The sequence below is a fragment of the Bactrocera dorsalis genome, chromosome 5 (genome assembly GCF_023373825.1).
Source record: "Bactrocera dorsalis isolate Fly_Bdor chromosome 5, ASM2337382v1, whole genome shotgun sequence".
Classification (NCBI taxonomy): domain Eukaryota; kingdom Metazoa; phylum Arthropoda; class Insecta; order Diptera; family Tephritidae; genus Bactrocera; species Bactrocera dorsalis.
The window spans coordinates 49,670,156-49,690,287 of NC_064307.1; the positions used below are offsets into that span (position 1 = coordinate 49,670,156).

General features: G+C 34.2%; 2 protein-coding genes across 3 annotated transcripts; one reads left to right on the plus strand and one right to left on the minus strand.

The window, feature by feature from the left end:
* Positions 1-4,644: 4,644 nt before the first annotated feature.
* Positions 4,645-10,039, minus strand: LOC105223450 (deformed epidermal autoregulatory factor 1). The gene is made up of 4 exons (XM_011201186.4): positions 9,677-10,039; positions 8,793-9,459; positions 6,252-6,802; positions 4,645-5,295 (listed from the first exon to the last, which is right to left on the minus strand). Exons 1-4 carry the CDS (start codon positions 9,803-9,805, stop codon positions 5,122-5,124), a joined length of 1,521 nt encoding a protein of 506 aa, XP_011199488.1. The 5' UTR covers positions 9,806-10,039; the 3' UTR covers positions 4,645-5,121.
* A 789-nt stretch (positions 10,040-10,828) lies between these two features.
* LOC105223449 (tudor domain-containing protein 3) lies at positions 10,829-18,259 on the plus strand. 2 transcript variants are annotated; one of them, XM_011201184.4, is made up of 5 exons: positions 10,829-10,985; positions 11,040-11,142; positions 11,210-11,794; positions 11,915-13,462; positions 17,540-18,259. In XM_011201184.4, the coding sequence occupies exons 1-5, from the start codon at positions 10,951-10,953 to the stop codon at positions 17,846-17,848; spliced, it is 2,580 nt and encodes an 859-aa protein (XP_011199486.2). In that variant the 5' UTR covers positions 10,829-10,950; the 3' UTR covers positions 17,849-18,259. The 2 variants fall into 2 exon arrangements, with proteins under 2 accessions (XP_011199486.2, XP_049314383.1); XM_049458426.1 differs by having other exon boundaries at positions 10,961-10,981.
* The last annotated feature ends 1,873 nt before the right edge of the window (positions 18,260-20,132 follow it).

Here is a 20,132-nt window from a genome sequence, read left to right on the forward strand (position 1 = left end):
CCCACGACGAGTCATTACACCCGCCCAAAGTCACTGTTTAGTGTGCTGTTTTCGCTGGAGGAGTCATCGAACCTGTTTTCTTCGAAGACGTCCCGGGCCAAACGGTTACTGTGAGTGATGAACGCTACATAGCAATGAGCAACGAGTTCTTTTTGCCGCAACTTGATGAATTGGGCTTGAAAAACATGTGGTTCCAATAGGACGAAGCAACGGTATACACTGCACGTGCACAACCGATATGCTGAAGGATGCATTTCCCAGGCGCCAAGTCTCCCGCTTTGGTGATTTGCACTGGCCAGCCAGATCGACTGATTTGACCGCTCCAGACTTCTTTTTGTAGGGCTTTTTTGGGAGTTTATGTCAACAAGCCTCAGACACTTGCAGCTCTTAAAGACAATATCCGTCAAGAATGTGAGGACCTATCGCCGGAAGTTCTGGCCAAAGTGATGGAAAATGCCATAAAAAGGGCTCAAATGATACTCAACTATGGCGGCGGCCATTTACATGATATCATATCCTTGACTTGATGTAAAAAAAAACTTAAAGGGCAAATAAAAATAATCCACAAGCAGAATCAAAGTTTTTCATTTTTTTTAAAAATTACAGCCAAAAAACAATGAAAGGTTATTTTTGCGGCAGCTTGTATATCTTAGATAAAAAATAAAGGAAAAATAAAGCAAATTTTATGGTAGGCGTCTTACGTTATTTTGTATTTTCATTTCTGCAACAAAATAACGTATGATCAATCTAAATTTGTATAAAAATGTAAAATTTGCACATTAATATATTTTTTCTTTTAATTTTAAATAAAACAGTTGCAAGTTTTTCATATTTAATTTTAATTTCATTATTAATGTGTACATAGATACTAAGAAAATAAACGATCTCCAGCCAAAAAATGAAGATAATTTTTAATTATTATTTGTTAAAAAATTAATTATTCAAAAGATATATTATCATAAAATAATGACAGTCTGCTGGAATCAAAGCGTTTACGTCCTGCAGATGTTGCCAATTCTTCTTTATTATCGTTAAACTTTAAGGCTGCTGAATTCCTAAAAGAACACGCGTCTAAACACTCACTCACCTTGACTTCATACCGGATCACTTGGTAATCCAAGCGGCATCAACAAAATTGTACACCAAAGTATAGACAGCGAGTGTGTAAGATGCGGTAAAAAGCGACATTGTGAAAATAGTTTAATGTGAAAATATAAAATGCAGGAAATACGATAGAGTTGGACATTTTTATCGGAAATGTCGCACAAGGTTACGGAAGGTAGATGAAAAGGATAAGAAACGCTGGCGGCGAAGAGATTCAGACCATAACAGAGGTACACCCCATAAGTAACGAAATTAGAAATGTACTCGACAGTTCGAAAGGAACTGCGCTATTCAGAGTGGAGAATGAGTCGTCACAAGAGGGGGAGATCCCGTGTAAAATAGGAAGTTACAGAATTACTATGATCATCGATTCGGGCTCTAAATTGAACCTGATTAGCCAATCAGATTGAAAACGATTATGCGAGCAAAATGCTGTTATGTTTAACTCATTACTCAAGATATTACAAGTTTTTGAGGCTCCAATTTCGATACAAAACGGTCTGCAACTGATTAATCAATTTTATGTAATCGGAAATAGAAAACAATCTGTTAGGACACAGCTATTGAACTCAACCTTCTAAAAGTAGGTTTGGACATTGCGTAGAGATGAGCAAGCTGAACCGTTTGCCAAATGGTGGAATGTTTCTGTCAAGCCGTCTATTAACGATGGAGTGCAAAATAACTGAGAAACTGGAAAAACTTTAAAGTTGGACATCATCGAACCAGTAACTGGCCCAAGTGCATGAATATCGTCGGAGATGATTGCCTTTAAAGATGATGGTGATAATCGGGTATGTATAGATATGCGCCGGGCAAATAAAGCAATACAGAGAGATAGCTACCCTTTACTGATTTTTGACAACTTTATGACCAAACTAAGAGGAGTCAAGTATTTCTCTCGACTTGATTTAAAAAACGCCTACCATCAGTTGGAGTTGGCTGAGTCCAACAGAGATATTACTACATTTACGCACCGGGGTTTATTTATTATAAACTTTTAATGTTCGGAATGAATTCTGCCCCATAGATATTTCAGAGGCTTCAGAACTAATATATCCTTGTCAAAATGCATTGAACTATATTGATGACGTAATCAAATAATGTTTTGCTGATATATAACCGAGTGATATATAAACCAAGGAAAGAAAATATTGCGGAATCACTATTAAGGTTTTCCCACGAAAACAACGCTAATCCATATGACTGGACCGGAGAGGAGCATAATTTTCGAGTCGTGTCCACTTTGATACCGAAATCACTTTCCATATCACAGATTACCGATCTCTTAGACAAAGAGATACAAGACGCAATGACGTGTCTAAGCCAGGACTCGTGGAAAGCGAACGGGTCAAGCCCTAATTTGATCCATTTCCATTTTCCCACGAAAGTTGCGAAAAATAATTCTGTGTCTCGCACATGAGAGACATCCAGGAATAAGTCCAAAGAAACGGAGGTTACGCTCCAAAGTTTGGTAGCCTTGTGTGGACAAAGATGCTGAAAAATACGTCAAGGCTTGTTAAGATTGCCTCATAGTGTCAATGCCCTCAAAAACAGCTCCGAAGGACAAGCACCTTTTCCCGAATGAACCCTGGAAAATGGGGATGATATATTAGTACTGATAATCAGTAACTGATTGATTACTAATCCAGATGTATAGAGTTCAAAGTGATCAAATCGATAACATCCAAAACCATTCGTAATGAAATGGAAGAAGTACTTTCAAAATTAGGATTTCCAGAGACACTAATGTCTGACAATGGAAGGCAATTCATAAGTGTTGAGTTTAAAAGTTTTTGCAATAACAACCAACAGCATGGCCACAGGCTAACAGTGAAGTAGAAAATATGTAGAGGCCCATAGTGAAGAAGAATGAAATTTAGAATTTTATTTTAATATACAATACTACTCCATATGGTACCAGGGGCGCTCCACCGACAGAACTAATGTTAAACAGAGTAATAAGAGAGTGCAGAATTTCGTGCACTCAGGACTTGGTAAGGGAAAGGTCAGACTCAGAAGAGAAAGATAAGAATATGCCGGAAAAAGACGAAAGGACACAGTTGACCGATAAGGCCAGGAGTGCGGGAGATATTGGCATCCAAGTGCGAAATGCAATACTCTTAAAGAATTTAATATTTCTGCACAAGTTGACACTTACATTTGATGGTACCACATATACTAAGGTAGTAAAACGAGAAGAAAGTGTTGCGCAGATTTCCGCTGTCGGCTAAACATACACCAGGAATGGAAAAGTGGATCACTCTTTATATACTATGAAGTGGAAGAATCACATTCCACGTAAAGTATTCATATAGCTTGATTGCAGTCTGATTTCGCCCATTTCTCAATGTAATATAAAAATGTCAAGGTATTAACTGCAATTCACCGATTATCACACCGTAAACAAGATTTATCCTGAGCAAGTTAAGCATTAATGAATTAAGAGTGATATAACTATAATATATCTACCTTTATTAGTGTTGCAAATTACCACTTGCCAAACAAAATTGTTATACTGTGCGCCAATATGTAGCGAGGATATAAAAATACAGAATTATTTCGAATTAACGAAAACATTAACTGTCAGGCCAATTCGTTATATGGAAGTTTTCGTTAATTCGAATGCTTACAGAGGTATGTTTTTCAATAAAAAGGAGTGAAATATTTAAAAAATGCAGATTAATAAATTGTTTTTTTTTTTTTGAATTATTTGTTTAAAAAAAAGTGTTACTTGGAAGGAAATAATGCGTTTGAAATAAATATATGAGAAGTACTTGTATGCACATAAATTTGTTCAAAATCTACATTTTTCAGGGCAAATTTATATCTTAATTTAAGAAATCATAAATGTTTGAAAGAAATTTCGAGAAAACGAGTTTTCAGTTTCGAATAAAATTACGTCTAGTTAATTTCTTGATAAACCCTCTATCACTTTTTTTTAGATGTACATTGATTTTGATACAATGAACTTTTTAATATATCTCTGTAAATAAATACAATTTTTTAAATAACCAATATTTATAGTTATAAATAAAAATAATGAGATTTTGAGGAAAAATGTCTGTGGCATGTATTGTTATATCCTATCGTAAAATATTTTTTTAATAATGGACACAATTTTATCAAAATCAATATTTTCTTAATTATATACATACATATAGCAATAATTTGAAGAAATTCATGAAACTCAAGAATTCTTCGCATAAAATTTTAACTTTACATTGTGAAAATCCCATTTTCTATTTTGTTAACTGTATGTCGTTGAAATTGGTTGGCACATTCGACATCTTTCTCTTGCAATATGTAAGATGCTACTTTTTAACCTGAAACAAGAGTTGATATACGAATTACTTCTTCGACCATTTATGGGCATATACAAATGTACGTACCTTTTAAAAATTGTTTTCAAGCAATCAAGGGTGTTTCAAAGTAACAAGTTAACGTTGAAATGACAATATGCTAGCTATATACAAAACTTTCAGCATTATTTACTACTTACCGATATCTATGTACTTATACCCAAAAATTTATAATACAAAATCGCGTCTAGGGTATTTATTTCCAATTTAATCATTTTAACCATTACACACCCAAATTTAAAGATTTCAAGTGCCATGAACAAAACACATTATTATTATTTTGTTTTTGTTTTTTTCACTACACTTATGTTTACGAATTTGATTTTGAAATCTTTATTAGATGTTGTAACGGCAGTTTTATCCATAAAATAATAAAATGTTAAAAGTTTAACTATGTGCTTAGAAACTAATGAAAATGTATACATAGACGAATATGTATTATGCAATTTTTTTTTGTTTTAATTGTTTGTTTTTGTTGTATTTTCCCCTTTTTGGATGTTGGCTTTCACTTTACTTCGTGTTGTAGTTTAAATAAATTTCTTATTTTGTTTGTATTTAATTAGCTTTTGCATTATCCGGTTTTCAGTTATTAAATTCTTTTATCATTTTCAGATGTATAAAGAATTAAAATATGTATACTTTATTATGTACAATTCGCTTAGGACTGCTCATCCACCAGCAGCATAATTTGTTGAGTTGTTGTCTGAGCAGGATTCCTTGTACATTCCACTTGATGAGCGTTCCAATCTTTTCGTTGACAGAATTCAGAGCAATATGGAGTCTTTCGACAAAGCGAGCACTCGGCTAAAGCTTCTCTGTTGCAATTAGCACACTAAATTATAAAATTTACGTTTAGTTAGTATATTATTCAAAAACATATTTCGGTATATAATATTGTAAATTAATTGTAAACGTTAATATAATTTTAAAATAAAAAGAAAAAAAATACGAAAATTCATTATTCAGAAACATGATATGAACGGTTTATTTGATATTGAACTAAGGATTTCATTTGAGGCAAACAATAATTTTTAACTGATTCAACTGATGTCCATTGAATAAGAAATGAAGAAAAAGAAAAACATTTTTTTACAAGAATTCTGAAAATTATATCAAAAATTATTTTACAAATATGTTTGAGTTTTCGCCAGATGTGGAGAAATGCGTCTTTTTATTAAAAAAAAAAAAACTTTAATTTAATATGTGATTCAGAAAACTGCTTTTTCTTTTTTCAATAATTGATTGTGAAAAGTAAACTTTCATAGTGTGACTTCGACAATGGAGTGAAAAAAAGTTTTCAAAATTATTTGCGATCGATATCGCCATCTACCTACTTAATGATTTTTATAAAGACAAAATTGGTCTAAACGAAGTAAAAATACTTTCACGTAATTGGTGTACAAGCAAGTTTTCAAAGTAGAAATCTTCTTTTGCCTTTGCAATAACGTTTACCCATTTTTTTTATTGAGAGGCATATCAATATTACTCAGCACTTTAAATTTTGACATTGTAATTCTTCTAAAATGTCATAACAGATTATATAAGGTCTTGTTTACAAATATATAGGCAGAATCGGAGTATGTAAGTTGACATATATTCTAACGTGTATCTACTTTGTGTGTATTTATGTCGGAATAGTTGATTACATACATTAGTGAAAATAACAAACCCAACACATTTTAGTTTAACTTGTATTGTTGTTAGTTGTGTTTTGGATTAAACGTATATGTACATTACTAAATCAAATTTAAATTGATTTACTAGTATGCTCGGTATGAAAACAATTACCTTCTTTGCCGATATTATTTCGTTTCCATGCAATGAACCAGAAATATTTGGATCTTCAAGGTTTCGCATGGCGGCCACTGCTGCATCCCGCTCCTTTTGAAGAATTTCAATCTTTCGATCATATGAATTCTTTAAATCGGTCAGAATACGTTTGAAATCATTTGTGGCCTTCACCATTGTGCAATAGACATTCTCCAGATTTTTCATTGCTTGACTATTATCCAACAAAGCAATGGAACTAGTGTCATTTATATTGACTACGTACGTCTCACGATCATAGGGATTAATTTGAGTTTGATCAACCAGTTCGGTCGATGTATCAAGGCTGTCATTTAATGTAGGCCAGGGTTCGTCTTTTGATGTGATATTATCTTCAGCAGTTAAGAAGATATTTTCATCAACCACAGTTGCAGTCGGTGGCGGTTCGACGTTATTATTACTGTTATTCGGGTTGTTATTGCGCTTTCGCTTCGGTACAGCATCAACATCAAGATCGGTTTGGTTTCGCTTCCGACGTTTATAAGGAGTAAATAAACGAACAGGACCAGATGCTACAAAAATATATATAATATTAGTATATCTGAACTATGTATGTATGCTTACAAAGAAAGATATTGAATGTATAATTTTATATATTATAATCAAACGACAAAGAATTGGAGATCGCTTAGTAATAAAAAAACATCACTAGTTTTCAAGTGTTTTAATTGCTTACTCCTGTATACATTGGTAAAATTTTGTTGTTTGTAAAAACAATTTTTGATTCTGGAAGTTGAAAGTTGGCCTTTTAATTAGAAACGACTTTGCAGTATATATTTTCTTAATTAATTTAAAAAAAATATTGCCACATTAAAACTATTACTTGGGATAAACGATGTAACACATTTTATTTGTTAAACACAAAAAACACCAAATTCAAATTGAACAATATGGATTTTTAATGTTTTGTTGGACAACCCTTATTTTTAACAATTCGCGGCAAACTTTGAATTAAATATTGGCATATTTGCTCTGATTCGCTGTTCCAACTTTTTTGAAACATTTGAAACAACTTTTCTTTATTCCGCGGTTTTTTGTCCCTAAAATCCCGTTTCACAATTACCCATAAGTCTTCAATTGGGTTGGATCATCACCCACATTTTGTAAGCGCCTCCCTATCATCCGAGCTGACATTTCTTTATACATTTCGCTTATTTGCTGCAAGACCGGCATAAGTCAAAAAATCGATTCTCCAGAAAACGCGTTTAAGGTTTTCAACTGACTACAACCTTACACGGTGACTCCAACCTTACACCTCTTCTCAAGCGGAGCATATAAGAGGTATTCATATGAATTTTTCACTCAACATGAAGTATGATATAACGAACAATTCTGCAGCATTAACTCAAAAATCACTTTTTTTGATTTATGCCGGTCTTGCAGCAAATGAGCGATTTGATGTCCAACTTCAGCTTTTATTTCACGTGTTCAGGGTTGTCTTTGCTTTTTTGTTTTGGTGCAAGCGAACATTTGTGCAATAGCCGACATTGACAATTTCTCCTTTTGATAGCACCTCACAATTAACTCCCTCATTTTTGGAGTACATTACTTTTTCCCATTCTTATAATTAATATAATGAGGTATAACTATAGTCATGCTTCTGGGTAAGCAATTACAGTCGTAGGGCTATAAAAAAAGAGGAAGCTTTAGCGGAGCCACTCCGACATATTCGGTTTACTGAATTCTAATTGCAGCGTCTATTCACCAGAGGTGCAGCCGCGAGTGGGCATCGGTCTTGAAACAAACAGCTCAATTTTAAGAAAATCCTAGAATATAAAGAAAAACCTCAGCGTTCAAATTACGTAGCCAACCAAGAAACACAAACCGGGGTATAACTTTAATTTTTAATAACCAATCAGCAAATATGCGCGTGCTTATTCAGCAAAGCCGTCCATCGCACACATTATGAATAACGGTAAACATAATTTACAGTGCGAGTCTTATAAAAAATATACAGCGATTTGATTTCTTTTAACATATCGTTTCTAATTATAAGTCCACCACTGTGTATGCTATATAAATTACATATTTTTTATTTATTATGGTTATACACATAAATTAAAATGGATGGATCACATTACAAATATGTTTATACTACTTTCGAAACAAAGTTTGCAATATTTTAAAACTAAATATAAATTAGCATTTATTTTTGTTGGAGTTATATATATACAATTATTATAATAAAATATTTTGGATTTATTAACTTGCAGCTTTTAATAAAACTATATAAATTTATATTTCTGTTAAATAATTAAACCTGTATAAACATGATATGTAACGCTAAATAATTTGTTATACGGTAAATAAAGAATTATAGAAGTATAAGGAACGTTTTCTCAATGTCTGGTCAGCAACCATTTGTCAGCTAAGTACTTTCCCGAAAGAAGGTGTCTTGTTTACATTAACCAGAACTTAACTGGCAGTTGGTTGCTAATCAAACACCGAGAAAACGGCCCTATATTAATGTGTTAAATTTATTTTTTATAATTGTTTACTCACCAGCTTCATCGTCGCAACAAACGGTGCAGCTGCAGTTTGTAGCGTGTGGTGTCAAAATTCCATCATCTATTAAGGATTGCAGAGATTTTCCACCATATTTAATGGATCTCTTCCAATCTTTACTCGACCCACGTCCACAAACATTTTCGAATTCGCTGGGCGTATACCATTTATCCTTATATTTGACACAACGTCCACGACCTCCAGATCCTAACTTACTACGGTACAAATCAGCGCTGGTTGTCTTGCAACGAATTGGAAAAACTTCCATATGGGTTGTTTCAGCCCAATTCACTCCTGTCCCTGACCCGCAGCCTGAACCAGCACCCTGAGCAGGGTGTTCACTGGTTGCTGTACTATCATGACTGTTATTACTGCCAGAACCGTCGTGATTGATTCCTACTCCACCACCTCCGCCTCCGGTCGTTTGCTGGATGACAATTGTCTTCAAATCTCCCCCCATACTGCCCACGACAGGGCTGCTCGATATATAACCGTTATCGACACAAAGCATTTGCTTAAAATGCGGTAATTGGTCCGGTGTGATCACATTAAATGATGCTCCTGTGATCATAGAGCCTATTGGCAGGGACACCGGTACAGAGACCACACCTCCACTGCCGCCGCTATTCTCGTTAGAGGTCACCATTCGCACTTTAGTATCCAGCTTTTAATTTTTCGATTTGTTAAAAAGTATAGTTATAAATGCAGAAGCAAACGAGAAAAAAAGAAAAAATTGTGTACACATCAATTGCGCTGTTGAAGACAGAAGGTTGTACGCAAGGGAAAGGGGTGTAAAAGCTGTGAGCGCGGGAAGGGGCTGCGCGCAAACTTGTGCTCAGAACGCCACGCCGCCAGCCCTAACACCAGTTTATTATAATTACCTGGTGACCAGAACTTTCCAAAATCACCTCTTCCTTCACAACATCGCGCGCTTCGTCATTGAGAACACCCAGGTCTTTTACATCTCGTATCCTGCCTAGATGCAGCTCAGCAGAATCGACCTGTTCCATCTTTACACTATACTTTTTTCTCACTTAATTTCACTTTTATTTGGTACTTCGCGCTTCTCACACTATTTTCCCCCGTATTTTAATGAATTTACGTTAAGTTTAATCAGCAAAGTTTTCAATTCGTTAGTTTTGTAAACAATAAATCACATTTTGCTTATAAATAAAATTTTGTGGAAAATATTAACTGAACATGACATTTCTTGATAACAAAAGGTTTGTTTGATTTGTGACCGCTCAAACAAAAATTGACATTTGGAAGGCGACTTCTTTCAAATTCCCTCATTCGTTGATATTGCCATATTTTAAATCAACAAGCTGACGAACATCAAAGTATTGATTTTTTTATACTAATTTTATAGTACTGTATCTAAAATTTTATAGATTAATGAAATCTATAATACATAATCTATCAAATTATATTAAAAATTACTCAGTACAAACAATTGGAACTTTGACAGTTGAAAAAAATGTGGGTTACCACATCAATTTTTAAATGACAACAAATATATTCCATCACATAGTTTTATAGTTTTGTCGTAAAAAAATAATTCATGGATTTCAACAATTTTAAATTGTGTACTCTGAAAGAAATTTGAAATGGTATTTTCAAAGCTTTTATATCGTTCAACACATTTCGAATTTAAACTCTAAATTGATTTAATGTGCATGGATGTAAGTACATATTCTGACTTTCGTTGACACTATAAACAATATCAGCGCTAATATTAAGTGATTTTCCTTTTTCTTATATATTGTCGTTCGGCAATTACTTCAGTAGTGGCTTCTTGCGCTACGACAACAGTATTAAACACATAATTAAATGGGGTTTCGAACTCCAATGACGGAAATGTACATTTGTGAATGAATTTTTTCCACATAACTGCAAGATTTTTTCTCCTTTGCCAATCAGAAACTACAAATTAAACTTAACCTTTCTGATTCCGCTCTAAGAGTGAGTTGATGAACCAATTCAATAGAACTAATACTAATATGTAAGTACGACACTGTAATTAAGGGTTGCCGCTTTTATTGCACATTTGTATATGGTGTGAAATCTATTATTACACCCTCACATTTTCGGTTGTATTTCTTTAGTGTGTATTTTCAACAACTTTTAAGGATTTGCAGAATATCATTGTTAAAAAATGGAGTTGGGTAAAAAGTTATTGGAACAAGGCTGGTAAATATGCTAAACGTTGGAATTCAAAATATTTTGTAAGTGTTTGAAATATAGGTACATAACTGATGAAGGCCTTAAAAAAGTTATTGCTGCAGCCTCTAATGGAGATGGTACGGAAGTCAATGATGTTCGAAAAGTAATTTCTGTCATAATGAATGTAAGGAGCTGATATCTAAATATCAAAGATATGGTTATTGAATTGAGTAACGTTTTGTGTCTGACAGATGGATTTACGAGAAATCGGTGGCGGCGCTCTTCCAATTAAAAAAGACAATAGTATTCCTGGTCGAATTGTTCTCCAATTGCAAAAGACAAGAAATATATCTGCGCCAAAATCAAATGAAGAATCCAAAACCTGTCCAAGGTTTTTACAATTGGAGCTGACTGACGGTCAAACCACAATTCATGCCTTAGAACTAGAAAATATTTCGACATTGAATATGAACTTACCACCGGGAACAAAAATTTATTTTCGTTCCGAACGGCTTAATTTAATGCAAAATTTTTTGATTCTACGTTCGTCAGAACTACAGGTTTTAGGTGGTCGTGTTGAGGCACTGGTGGAAAAATGGGAGCTGGCACGTTCTATGTTAAAATATGCCAAAAGCGGACGTAGAATGAGCGGAGCTAATGGTCCACCACCATGGATACCGTTTGGAAAAAAACTAGAAAATTCACTATCAAATGAGCGTAACTTTAAAAGTTTACAAGCTGCAGGATCAGAGGGAAAAGAAACAAAAGAGAACGAGGAGTTTAATGCAATGCGTAACGAAGCAATAGCTGAAGCAAGTAAAACGGGATCGAAAAAGGTATATATTACATCACTAAAAAAGAATTGCAACTCGAAAAATTCAATAAAAATAATATTTTCTAAGCAAAAGCATATGTATATGATATGTTCGTACTAAATTTTTAAACACATTTTATAGATCTTTGGCGGGGGCGGACAACAAATGCTGGATCATAATGTTAAAAAAATACTTGAAAAAGGTTTTAGTGAAGAAGATGCGAAACAGGTTTTGCGTACAACTAATAATAATTTAGAACGTGCCCTTTATAACTTAAAACGTCGAGGAGAAGTCAAAAGAGCGGAAGAAAATGGGAATGAAAGTGGAAATTTCAGAAATACTCAAGCTGGTACATTTATATCTTCGAAGAATAATCGAGGAGTCCCAACACGAGAAATGGGACCTGGAAAACGAGGAGGGCCATTAGTAAAAGAGGATGCTAATGTAGCGAAACCAGCCGGAAATGTATCCCTCTTTGATTTTTTGACTGATAAATTACCAGTAGATATTGGATCGAATAGCAATCCAGCCAATTCAACATTTACTACGAATATTCCTGACGAGCCGACAAAGTCAAATAAATTTGAAAAATATAAGAAAGAAGCACCCAAACCTAGTGGTACTGAAAAGAAAATAACTGAAAGCATTGTTCAGACTAATTCTAACACAATGCATGCAAGGTTTGAAAATACGATGTCTAGCAGTTTTGCCGCTAACCGCTCGACTGGACAAGTAAATGTACGTCAGAGAACTGATCGCGGTAATACTAGGGGAGGACGTAGTTTTAATGAAAGGACGAAGAATACCCCGACTTTTAATCCTTTTAAAGAACCTGGAAATGATCGTAATAACGATAATGTTCGTTCTTCTGGTTGCATCTCAAATCTAAATACAAACCAAGGTCGTAATAACCGGGTATCGTATGAACGAGGAAAAAATACTAATACTTCCAATGGAGATTTACCAGAAACTGAAATTAATTATGCAAACAAGCGAGGAAATGAAAAACAGCAACAGCAGAGAAATCCTGGAGGAGCAGAATATATTGGCGGAAACAATGAAAACAGAAGCCGATTTGCCAATAAACGTGAAAATAGCAATCAACGTCAAAATAATAATACTGATAGTAAAAATAGTAGTGCAACTAAAAGTACTGCCAGAGTAAGCAACAGCAGTAATACCAGCCAAATAAATAAATTAATTGAAGACACCTCCAAATTAAAAATTTCTGATCTCGGTCGTAGTCCCGGTAGCACAACTGGGGAAGCTTGCTCTAACTTGCAAATATCTCCGAACACATCACAAAATGTCGGACCGAGTCAGCAAACTAATCAAATGGAAAGCACTACGCAAGCTAATGATGGTTTTTCTTACGACACAAGTAAAATAATTGGTTTTCAAAACAAAAAAACTAATGAATTTGCTATGACCTTGTTAAAGAGCCAAGGTCTAGTTTCATCAAAGCCAGCTTTATATGCTCAACTGCAACAGCAACCTTCGTCATCCCGGTTACAAGCACCGTTTCATATGAATTCGTATGTTTCCTCTACAAGTGACTATTCGCTACCCACCCCACCGACAGAATCAACTGTAGCACCAATTCCAAGTCATTTTGGAATGGTACAAGGTGATGGCTGGCAGTGGAAGATTGGAGATCTTTGTTTTGCTAAATACTGGGATGATGGACGGGTAAGTTTTATAACTATCCTCTGGCAATATGTTGCATAGAATGGAACAGCTTTTATAACCACTGAAGTAAGATTCCGAACTGTAATTTCGTACAGAGGATCGCGATAACAAGAGACATCTGTTGATTAAAATGTTTTTAAAGTGGGCGTATGGTTTAAAAGGCTAAACGACATGTATTATAGCATATTAAAAAAACAGTAATATTGACTGAAAAATACTTGTATTATTTTGTGAAAAGCGTGGGGTGTTTGTGCCATATTGTTCGTAGTACGTCGATCATATCACACTTCTCTCAATAATATATGATTCAATTATATACAGTTTTGTATATAACCCAAAAGCTACAATTTGTCAAAAGTAATTGTACCAATAAAGTCAAAATGATGTTATCTTTTGTATTATTTTGTTTTTATGATTCAAAAATATTTTTTTCTAAAATTTCAACCAATCAGAATGCGTTTTAGTATGATAACTATAACTGAATTCGAATAGATTGAATATAACACAAAACCATCAAACGAAAAACAAAAAACAAAAGTGATTTTGACATTATGGATATAAACACTTCTTTCGTAAGAAGAAGCGCTTCGTATCGGCACAATTTTCTATAATTGATTAATGTAAATAACAAAAATTATACAAATGTAAACAGAAAATTCATGTAAGATTAAATCATGCAATAATACATATATTTTCAGTCAATATTACTATCAGTTTGCAATATATTAAGAATTATTTTTTGAAGTGCTTTAAAAGCGTATTTTTTTTAATTTTTCAATTAATTTATTTTAGTAACATTTAGCACACCGCATCTAGTTTGATTTAACTGAAAATATGTGATAGCTTATATCCCGGTTATGTTAAAAGCAAATCACTTCATAAATAAAAAATATACATATATAATATATGTACATATGTACATACACATATTTGTAAGTTTCAGCATAGGTTCAAATTTAAAAAAAGATGTATTATTATCCCAAATCGAAAATTCATTATATTTTCCATTGACAAATATTTGTAAATAATATTTTCCTTCGAACCATTGCACAGCGGTTTCGCCTTTATGGGAGCCTCGGGCAATAAATTCCTTAAGATGTAATATCGTTTCAAAATTTTCACCGAAAATCTATAAAACAAAAAAAAAAACGTTAACTTCGTCTGCACCGAAGCTAATATTGGGTTGTCAAAAAAGTCTTGCGGTATTTTTATTGAATCAATTCGTGTGGCACCCATACATCGAGCTTCTTAGTGACTCCAAGCTTCTTCAAATGGTTTATAACGGTTTGATGACTACTATGCCGGTCTCTTTCGACCAATTCGGCGATTTTATCGCAATTTTCGACGACAGGCCTTCTGGAGCGTGGCGCATCTTCGACCACCTCTACACCAGAACGAAAACGTTGAAACCATCGTTGTGCGGTGGAAATGGAAACTGTATCGGGTCCATAAACTGCACAAATTTTATTGGCGGCTTGAGATGCATTTTTGCCTTTATCGTAGTAGTACTGTAAAATATGCCGTATTTTCTCTTTATTTTGCTCCATGCTTGCGACGCTATAACTCACGAACGACTTAAAAGAAACGACAATCAATCAAACACGTGTTAGCGCGTGAAATGAGCTTTCCAAAAAGGTATAGCATGACCCGATGCGACGAATAAAACTAGAACTACACGCTTTCAGCGCCAACTAGCGAAAATACCGCAAGACTTTTTTGACAACCCAATATATCCTTCACAGGTGCATTTCTTTTAATAACTATATGTCCAGTTTATATGGCAGCTATGTATATGCTACGGTTAACCGATTATATCTTATAGCTCCCATAGTAACAGTCAGTACCGGATGGATCAATTTTTTTTTTTTAGTATAAGGCAAACTGAGCGTGGTTTTACTAATAATCATACAATACAAAAGTTAAATACACACTTTAAATAATATTCGCATTGATTGGTGGTACTCAAAAATGTTGTGATAACAGAAAAATAAGCCAAGAAAAATATTTATGTATTATACTTAGAAAACGAAATTCATTGGCTCATCAAGTAAATCTATAATCGATTTTAGTAGCGTTTATTTGTTATAAACAAATTGTCGTTACCCAGTTATAAAGAGCTTAAAAGCAGCTTTTTCAGAAAACTCTCCTAACGGAACCAAGGAATATTTTATAACTTCAGAACCATGAAGTCAAATTTTATGAACTGATGGAGAGAAATAAAACACTCCGCTCTTTGATAGCAACGAACATGCCCAATTTAGAACACCAATCTTTATTCTTGATAATGCAATTGAATTTTATTTTCCTTTAATCAAATCGATTTCAAATTGAAATTCGTTGAATTTAGATCTGCATCTTTGTATTTAACATTTGATTCCTTCGAAGTAAACGGTTGATGATCACTATCTATTTGGAAATCAACTCCAAGTAAGTAATGGCGGAACGTTTTAGTAGCCAACTATGACAAGTCTTTCATTTTCGATGCCACTGTAATTTAATTCGCATTCATTTAGTGCTGTGCCAATAAAGGTTATAAGACGATCATTTTGAGAAAGTACGGCCCCGCAGGAATTATGAAGTTGTAAAATTGATTCACTTATCAAGTATTTAAGCTTCTCGTAAGCCTCTACATAATTAAGTTTTTTCTTCCATTTTTTCTCATTTCCTTAAGCAATTGGTCATTGGTTTTGCTATTTTAGCGTAATTTCGAATAAAATACGATTTCGACTTCGAGAGAATTTGGTTTGATTCTATCGATTGTGACAATATGAATATGAAAGTTAGCTTCCTTTTTCAGGGATTCTCATTTGTCTAATTGTCATTTTAAATTTGCTTCCGACAATTTTTTAAAAAGGAGTTGTAATGAATTTAAGTGTTCAGCGTGATATGTGGAAAATACAATTATGCCAACCAAATAAACTAAACAATGTTTATGGAGCAATGGTCAAACAATATTACTCATGCATCGTTGGAATGTGGAAGGTGCGTTTCTTCTTCTTCTTCAAAAACGGTCAAGAGATCGCCTCGTTCTGGACGACCTTCGGCCTCTTCAACTGATGAAAAGAGTGAAGGATAAGTTACATGAAAATGGTCAAACAAGTGTTAGAGAGGTGGCAAGAGAGCTCGACATCTCTCGCGAGTCCATTCGAATGATTTTGGTGGATATTTTGGGTATAAGATCGTTTTTGCTCTACTCGTTCCGTCTACTACAGGTCTTCTTATGAATGACTCCATGAGTCATGGATTTATGAGTTTGACATGCAAACAAGTTAACAAATATCAGAATGGAGGGAAAAACGAACTGAAAACAAAAACAAACCACTGGTAAATTTCCATAAATGGATACTTACTTCTCACTTAAAGTCGAATTTTATGTTGAAAGTAATCTCTGCGTAACCGTTAAATCTTTACTTTAGTAAAGTGCACAGTCATAAACACCAAAATAGTTCGTGACCCAAATTAAAAATCACCATGGGAGGTGTCGATCCAAGTAGTAGCGTTAGACGTGTCAAAAACACACAACGCCTCTAGACGACATTTCAAAATCTATGTTATCTCCAAAGCTGAAGAAGTAGCCTACATATTATTCAAGTGAAGTCTTAATAGCATCCACATAGTGAGGTTCATATGCTACTAATTTAAGGGCATATCAATATCCTCTTCAATATTAATTATATTATAATTAAGTAATATTGGGAATAATACTTTCCTAAACAAACTGCCATATACGTATGCTCAATTACAACTGATATTGAGCACCACCAACACAGAGTTTAAAAACGTAATAAACTAGTTGGAGTTTGACAACACTTCCACTGACTTTTTTTTGAAGATTTCATTAAAATTTGTTTTAATGCAGTTGAATCCATAATATGTAACCATAATAGGGCTCGTTATTACATATTGTATATCTACAACAATATTAATAAAACCGTGGACAACTATTTAGAAAATATGAATCTTTATATCTTCGTTAATATTTGTAAAAATGAAGCACTGTATATGGATATTAATTCACATACATACATATATCAAAGTATTTATTTACGTTAATATTATTAAATTTATATTTTGCAGTATTATGAAGCAGAAGTAACCGCGGTGTCCGAGAAAACATGTGTAGTATTTTACCTTGGATATGGAAACCACGAAGAAGTTTTAAAGTCTGATTGTCTGCCAATAACCGATGGCAATCATTGTCCTGTGAATAATTATAACAGTTCTTTGCCTTATCAGCAATCATTTCCAGGAAAATCCAATGCAATAGCTCCAATTCATTCATCTCAACAAATCCAACAGGGTGCGTATCAACGCGGTGGAACGGGCACTCACCGTTTTCGAGGTGAGAGGCAAATGTATGTGCCACCACACAAACGGGAAAATTGACATGTATTAAAATGTGAATAATAAATGTGTTACATTTATTAAATTGACCACTGTTAAATAAATATTCACATTATATAAAAACTATAGATTAATTATGTCCATAGAAGACGGGCGAGTTAGATTACTTCAAAGGGCTTTTCATAAAAAAAATAAGAAAAATAATGTTACCAAAATCATGTATACATCAGAATTATTAAATTATGTAAAAATTGTTCAAATATATTAATTAGAACTCGTTCAATATAATTTCAATAAGACTATTATAAACTTTGAATCTAAATTTAAAAAAATATGTGTATTCCGTAAAATAAAACTCGATCCAATTGATTTATAAATACTACATGATAACGATTAACCTAGATGGCATAAAATACAAAACAAATAAAGTGAATTGGTAGAAGTCAAGGAAAATATTGTTTTTTTTTAGATATTGTTTTAGCGGTTAACTAATCACCGCTTGGGTGGTAAGATTCAAGTATGGTTTTATTGAAGTCATCTAACGGTAGGTCCAGGCAGAATGCTATTTCGACGAGGTCCTGGAATAGCGAGAGAAGTGTTAAATGAGTGGAAAGGGGATAGAGTCATTCGGGGCTCATTGCACTCGGCACATATGTATATTGGTATGCCTGGGGCAATTCTGGAAAAGTAGTAGTTCAACCTGCTTCAAGATATACTGAAGAAGTTGCACAAGGATCACTCTAGATTCTCAAGACAACTGTACCTCTTCGTCTGCTTTGGGTGGTGGTTTGACTCCAAATACGCCATTCAATGCAAATTCTGCTCTCTTGTCACAACAACAACAAAGATATAGAATTAAATTTAAGCAAGGGGCTGTGTGAATCCCCTGTATTCAACGTTACCAAGTTTTGTTTTGCATATTTTAGGCCAGTTTCATCATTGTGAATAGCTCCATGTCAGACTCGTCACCTGAACCTGTATGTATTTCTCCATCAACACCATCAACATCCCCATCAATCACTCCGCTTCAACCAAGTAGCCGTCGTAGAAAGATCACTGCAAGGCGGAGGGAACAGATTGCACAAACACATCGAAACATTTCCAGCTGTTCACCAACACTGTTAAATTTTCTGCAATTTTTAATTGAATATGAGAAAACGTATTATAAGTGTAATATTCTGCGATTTCACGATTTATTATAATTTATATAAATAACTAACAATTATAATATTATATTAATAACTATCGGCCTTCCCGTCCGGCACGGTTGGCGTCCAATATATATCTAATATCAAATGTCATATTTACAGACACGTTACATCAACGCCTTCCTTGTTGATAAATTATGAGAGCGTACTCGTATTGTTACTTTCTTTAACAGGTACAGATCTCCACATTCCTTCCTTTTTCTCCAGACGTAGTTTGAGGTTCTCGCCTAGCTTCTGCTGATCCTCAGATGTTGAGGTAGTTCGGGAAAAAGACTCGGCATCGAGGAAAACTGGCGCTGCAGGACTCAATGGGTTTGTGGTTACAATCTTTTTCAAATGACCAACATTCCTGGTGTATATTTACCACCAGCGGAAATCTGCACAACTCTTTGCCCCAAACAAATTTCTCCTTGCTCCTCATTAGTTTCCTTAGAGGCTCTGTGCTGTCTGCCAAGTCAATTACAAACTTACCCACATATGTAGCTAAACCAAGAAAACTACGTACTTCCTCTTTATTTTTCGGAGCTCTGAATGCTGTGGTCACTTTTACTTTTTCGGGATCAACTTCAATCCCTTCATCCGACAGGATATGTCCCTAAAATTTCAGCCTTTGAGTTCTTATTATGCATTTCTTTTCATTTAGTAAAACATTATTTGTTTTAAAAATTGTCTTAACCATTTCCAGTGCCTTATCATGTTCTTCAATGTTGCTTCCAAAAATGATTACATCATCAATATAGTTCAATGAATTTTGACAAGGAGATATAAATTCCTCCATTAGCCTCTGAAATATCTCTGGAGCCGAATTCACCCCAAACATTAAACGTTTATAACGAAACATACCCCGGTGCGTAATAAATGTAGTAATTTCTCTGCTGGACTCAGCCAACTCCAACTGATGGTAGGCATTTTTTAAATCAAGTCGAGAGAAATACTTAGCTCCCCTTAGTTTGGTCATAAAGTTGTCAAAAATCGGTAAAGGGTAATTTTCTGTCAGTATTGCTTTATTTTCCCGACGCATATCTATACATACCCGAATATCGCCATCATCTTTAAAGGCAATCACCACCGGCGATATCCAGGCACTTGGGCCAGTTACTGGTTCGATAATGTCCAAC